Below are 6,152 nucleotides of genomic sequence, written 5' to 3'. Positions count from 1 at the left end.
TATTTCCTGAATTTGAATGTTGTCCTGCCTTGCTAGGTTGGGGAAGTTCTCCGGGATAACATCCTGCAGAGTGTTTTCCAACTTGGTTCCATTCTCCCCATCACTTTCAGGTACACCAATCAGACGTAGATTTGGTCTTTTCACATAGTCCCATATTTCTTGGAGGCTTTGTTCGTTTCTTTTTGCTCTTTTTTCTCTGAACTTCTCTTCTCGCTTCATTTCATTCATTTGATCTTGAATCACTGATACCCTTTCTTCCAGTTGATCGAATCAGCTACTGAAGCTTGTGCATTTGTCATGTAGTTCTTGTGCCATGGTTTTCAACTCCATCAGGTCATTTAAGGACTTCTCTACACTGCTTATTCTAGTTAGCCATTTGTGTGATCTTTTTTCAAGGTTGTTAGTTTCTTTGCAATGGGTTCGAACTTCCTCCTTTAGCTTGGAGAAGTTTGATCATCTGAAGCCTTGTTCTCTCAATTCGTCAAAGTCATTCTCCATCAGCTTTGTTCCATTACTGGTGAGGAGCTGTGTTCCTTTGGAGGAGAAGAGGCACTCTGATTTTTAGAATTTTCAGCTTTTCTGCTCTGTTTTTTCCCCCATCTTTGTGGTTTTATCTACCTTTGGTCTTTTATGATGGTGATGTACAGATGTGGCTTTTGTGTGGATGTCCTTTCTGTTTATTAGCTTTCCTTCTCGCAGTCAGGACCCTCAGCTGCAGGTCTGTTGGAGTTTGTTGGAGGTCCACTCTAGACCGTTTGCCTGGGTATCAGTGGCGGAGGCTGCAGAACAGCGAATATTGCTGAATAGCAATTGCTGCTGCCTGATCATTCCTTTGGAAGCTTTGTCTCAGAGGGGTATCCAGCCGTGTGAGGTGTCAGTCTGCCCCTACTGGGGGGTGCCTCCCAGTTAGGCTACTTGGGGTTCAGGGACCTGCTTTAGGAGGCAGTCTGTCTGTTCTCAGCTCTCAAACTCCATGCTGGGAGAACCACTGCTCTCTTCAAAGCTGTCAGACAGGGACACTTAAACCTGCAGAGGTTTCTGCTGCCTTTTGTTCAGGTATGCCCTGCCCCCAGAGGTGGGGTCTACAGAGGCAGGCAGGCCTCCTTGAGCTGTGGTGGGCTCTACGCAGTTCGAGCTTCCCAGCCGCTTTGTTTATCTACTTAAACCTCAGCAATGGTGGGCGCCCCTCCCCCAGCCTTGCTGCCACCTTGCAGTTCAATCTCAGACTGCTGTGCTAGCAATGAGGGAGGCTCCGTGGGTGTGGGACCCTCCGAGCCAGGCGCAGGATATAATCTCCTGGTGTGCCAGTTGCTAAAACCATTGGAAAAGAGCAGTATTAGGGTGGGAGTGACCCAATTTTCTAGTTGCCATCTGTCACCGCTTCCCTTGGCTAGGAAAGGGAATCCCCTGACCTCTTGCTCTTGCTAGGTGAGGTGATGCCTTGCCCTGCTTTGGCTCACGCTCGGTGAGCTGCACCCACTGTCCTGCCCCCACTGTCCGACAAGCCCCAGTGAGATGAACCCGGTAACTCAGTTGGAAATGCAGAAATCACCTGTCTTCTGCATCGCTCAGCTGGGAGCTGTAGACTAGAGCTGTTCCTATTCAGCCATCTTGGATCTGCCCCCCACTTTTTTTTTTTTTTTTTTCAGACAGAGTCTCGCTGTCTCCCAGGCTGGAGTGCAGTGGCACGATCTCAGCTCACTGCAACCTCTGCCTCTCGGGTTCACGCCATTTTCCTGCCTCAGCCTCCCGAGTAGCTGGGACTATAGGTGCCTACTACCACACCAAACTAATTTTTTGTATTTTTAGTAGAGATGGGGTTTCACTGTGTTAGCCAGGATGGTCTCAATCTCCTGACCTCGTGATCCACCCACCTCGGCCTCCCGAAGTGCTGGGGTTGCAGGCATGAGCCACCACGCCTGGCCTCTTCACAGTTTTAATTCTTACTCCTCTTTGAGTAGACTACAATTTTTCTTTAATTAGTATTTTTTCTTTTATACCTTTTTTTTCTGGTAATAATCACCTTATTTTGGTTTTGTCAACATCATCAGAAGTCCAACACTAGATTAGACAGTTGAATGTCAATAGCAAGTCATCTCTTTTCCAGAATTTGAACTTTGCTGGGCCAGTAAGACAGGTAAAGCAAGTGGGATGAAGACCAGAGATAATTTGTTCATTGTGAGCTTTTGGCCTTCCTAAGACCAGATTGAGAGCTCAAAAATTTAGCAAGAAAGGCAAACAAATACAAAAACATGAAAGCTGACATGGAACCAGTCCCTGTTGGACTTAACAAAAGGGGATGAACGCGGGAATAAAGACAAAGGCAAAAGAGTATATTTGGAAGAAGGGATCCGGGGGCTCCTTGCTTCCAGTAAACAAGGGCCTGAGCTTTTAGCTCCCTTCATATTTATTGAGTAAAAGAGATAGGGAGAAGGGGGTGATTGTCAGTCAGCAGCTTGACTCAGTGCAGACTTGCATAACTGCATTCTCTGAACAGTAGTCTCCAGATGTTCTAGTAGATAACCTCAAGGAGCACGGTGCCAGGGAGTGACTGCACTCAGCAAACCTTCTGGTGGCAGGTGTAGATGTGTTTGCCCACATCCTGCATTCATGATACACAGTCTGCTGTTTGATCATATAGCCTCAGTGGATTACTGACTTGGTCACGATCCACAGGCCTTCAGCTCTCTTCAGACAGCCTGTTATCTTCGTAAGTTCCTCAACAAGGCATGTGAGCTTGGGATAGAATTTTCATGATGTTTTGTTGGACATTAGATGACCATAAATAGTGCTGAGCTCATCTGTCTTGTTTTAATGGGATTTTTCTTTTAGTACACATTTTTCCTTGAAAACAAAAGAAGCTTTACCCAAATCAATTTTCTTAAACAAAAAGAGCATTTACACATATCCAGTTAAAACTCAAATCCCCCAAGAGAAGCCTCTCCTCTTCCCAGCATCATGAGACATTTTTCCCCTGTTGCTCTCTTCCAGCGAGTTGCAGACCTGGAGCAAGAAAACGCTCTCTTGAAAGATGAGAAAGAACAGCTCAACAACCAAATCCTGTGCCAGTCTAAAGGTAAGTACCAAAGCACTTGAGTTTTCTTTGGGGTTTTAATCTCTTTTCCTCACTGACTTCCCCCAAAGACTCCTAGCAAGCATGCAGTTAGACTGGAGGCGACAGTGGGGAAAGGATCTTAATAGAGGAAGATGAAGAAAGAATAATGACCTTTAAGATCCTGCTATAACATTTGGCTTCAAGAGTCTAAAGAGGTGAGACGTGTGTAATGGGCAACATAGTACATGAGACTTGGAGTCAGGGAGGCCCGCACTCGAAGCATGATTCTGCCATGTGCCTCTGTGCGGCCTTGAACAGGCCTTCAGTTTGCTCATCTGCTACGCGGACATAAAGGTCCAGACATCGGGGGCTCATGGAAGGAATGAGGAAGAGGCAGCCGGTGAAGTGCTTAGGAGGGTGCGTGACTCGCAGTGAGCGCTCGGGAGCTGTCCTCATCGCTGCGTTCCACATTTGTCTTTCGTGTCCATCCACGCATCATGGTTTCTTCTACCCTCTGGGTCATCTGTTAATGTTTACTGAAGAAAGCGTCTTGAATCAGATCCCAGGTCAGCCTCTCTCAAGTGCCCACCAGCTCCTGGGCTGCCATCAGTCCCCATGTGCCACTCGGCTGTGGAGGAGCAGGGGGAGTCCACAGACCCCAGTTTCTGCCCCAACTCACCGTGATTTAGAGCAAATCCGCTTCTCCCATCCTCAGGTTCCTCATGTCACAAGAGGATGGAACCACATGACCACACAGTCCCACCCAATATCACATCTTTTTGAAAACATGAACTGTTTTTAAACGTCCTTTTAAAACACTTCTGTCCGTTAATGTGAATGATAAGTTTTGGCAGGGGAGTGCCCTTTCCTTCTCTATTTGCCTTCCCTCCTTTCACCCCAGTCTCCTTTGATCTCCCTGCACTCCCAAGAACTGAAAGCAGTGTGAATAAGCCGCCGTTCTTCCAGGAATGCTGCCAGCATTTGCTGTGACAGTTGGCAGAAGAGAGGCTGGGGCATCAACTGAGGGAATTCTCACCTACGCTGCCAACTTCTGTCTCCCCATTCCCTGAGAGCAGAGTCTTTCTCTCCCTCTCTGAAGACTAAGCCAGAGTAAGGAGACTCACCTTTGCTCTGCAGTAGGTGAGGAGCCTAATAGATTCATCAGGAGCCTCTGATGAGCTCGTCATGGGCAGCCTCTTAACAAGAGATTAATCAGAAAGCTTGAGTCAATACATGTGAGGGAATCCATCCAGAAAAACTGCAGCTTAGCATGTTGCTTTCCAGATGAATTTGCCCAGAACTCTGTGAAGGAAAATCTCCTCATGAAGAAAGAACTGGAGGAGGAGCGATCCCGGTACCAGAACCTTGTGAAGGAATATTCACAGTTGGAGCAGAGATACGACAACCTTCGGGATGAGATGACCATCATAAAGGCAAGGGGGGTGCCTCTGCTGTGCCATGGCACGGGTCCCCGGCTCCTGTCCAGCTTCTGACCCCATGATCTCAGGCACTGCTTTCTGATGCGTGATGCTCAGTCTATGTGTTGTATGTGCAGCGCTTGCCATTACTGCAGAGAGGCAAAAGTAGCTGGGCTGGGTGATTCATTCCTACTGACAGACAGCTCCTTTTCCAACTTTGGGGTCATGAAGATCTCAGTTATGAGTTTAAGGAACATTCCACCCAAGTGTGTTATCTTTCCTGGTTCCTATTATGGGAAGATTTCCTGTGTTGAGACAGTAATGGGGTGTGGGAGTTCTCAGCTTCATTAGTGTGTGTGTGGCAGAGAGACCCACAGGGCCTAATTGTGTCTCCTAATCTGATGAGATGCAGTATACATAGAGATAATTTTATGATATTTTAGGATCTGTCATTCTTTTTTAACCCATGTAAACATTTCCTCCAGAAATGAGTATTCAAACAAGATGGAGTAAGTTAATTGCATAGAAGCCAGGAAGAAAAGCTGAATAGGAGCATCCATAGAAGTCTAAAATTGTCCTACCAAGCTCAGTTTTCACACTGACAGCCAAATCAGATGCAGAAAAAAAAAAAGTATTTTTAAATGAACAGTATAAATGGTAAACTATTTTTAATATGCTACTATTTTCATAAACAAAATTTGGGAAGTGCAGGTTGAAGGGAGGGGCCATTCTGGGCAGGTGTGGAACATTCTTTTCAAGGGAGAAGTGGGTAATGTGACTGCCTCTATGCATTTCACAAGCAAGACTGGGAGTGAAAGGTTTTTCCAGGACTTCTCAGAGAAATTGACCCAAGTGTTAGGAATTTGCATTTCATTAAGAGACGAAAAGTGGATGACTACAGTAAGAACTGTAGGTGACATGTTTCATAGGACTAGCTCTATTTAGCCATCATTCCAAGAAGCAATGATACCTATTCTTGTTTACAAATTAGGCAGAAGGATAACTCTAGGGCCTGCCACCAAGAACATTAGTTCCTAATGAGCTGTCACATTTTTCTTCTTGAACAGCAAACTCCAGGTCATAGGCGGAACCCATCAAACCAAAGTAGCTTAGAATCTGACTCCAATTACCCTTCCATCTCCACATCTGACATCGGAGACACTGAGGATGCCCTCCAGCAGGTGGAGGTGAGTGATGCAGGCTCTTGGGTACTGCCCTTCGCCAGAGGGAGTGTATGTTTTTTCTGTGTGGAACTGTCCAAGAGAGATTTACTCTTCTGCTGGTGGTGACCAGAGTGCCCAGGGGCTAATTCTCAAGAGAGGATCACTTGGACTGCAGTGGATTTAGAGACAGTTCTCTGGAGTTAACACTTACTGTGCAAAGCAATACATTATTGTTTACCTTACACCCTATCCAGAAAGGAAAGAGGAAGATGGATCTCTGATTCCTCTTGAAAAACCAAGAAACTGATGCAGAGAGGTGAAATAAGTGGTTTAAGAAGGAACAGCTAAGTCATTAAAATAGATACAACTTATCCCCACTTAATATCATAGTGCATATAGTAATATCAATAAATACACAAGAAAATTGCCCCTTCACTTAGAAGCTGGATAAAACTCAGAACAACAAAAAATATTTGGAATGAACATATGCTGGGTGACCGTATCTTTGTTGGTAAT

At 45.8% G+C, this 6,152-nt stretch overlaps 1 protein-coding gene across 1 annotated transcript in view; it reads left to right on the top strand.

Moving 5' to 3' along the window:
- MYO5B (myosin VB) overlaps window positions 1-6,152 on the top strand; it is a 261,230-nt gene that overhangs the window by 199,749 nt on the left and 55,329 nt on the right. Inside the window, exons 22-24 of the mRNA XM_011969014.1 lie at window positions 2,992-3,076; window positions 4,340-4,488; window positions 5,541-5,660. Of these exons, the coding sequence (XP_011824404.1) occupies window positions 2,992-3,076; window positions 4,340-4,488; window positions 5,541-5,660 (354 nt within the window). The remainder of the gene's footprint in view (window positions 1-2,991; window positions 3,077-4,339; window positions 4,489-5,540; window positions 5,661-6,152) is intronic.

The sequence above is a fragment of the Mandrillus leucophaeus genome, unplaced genomic scaffold (assembly GCF_000951045.1).
Source record: "Mandrillus leucophaeus isolate KB7577 unplaced genomic scaffold, Mleu.le_1.0 Scaffold87, whole genome shotgun sequence".
Taxonomy (NCBI): Eukaryota; Metazoa; Chordata; class Mammalia; order Primates; family Cercopithecidae; genus Mandrillus; species Mandrillus leucophaeus.
Note: the sequence above shows the minus strand (reverse complement) of the source record. Positions and strands in the feature narration are given on the sequence as shown.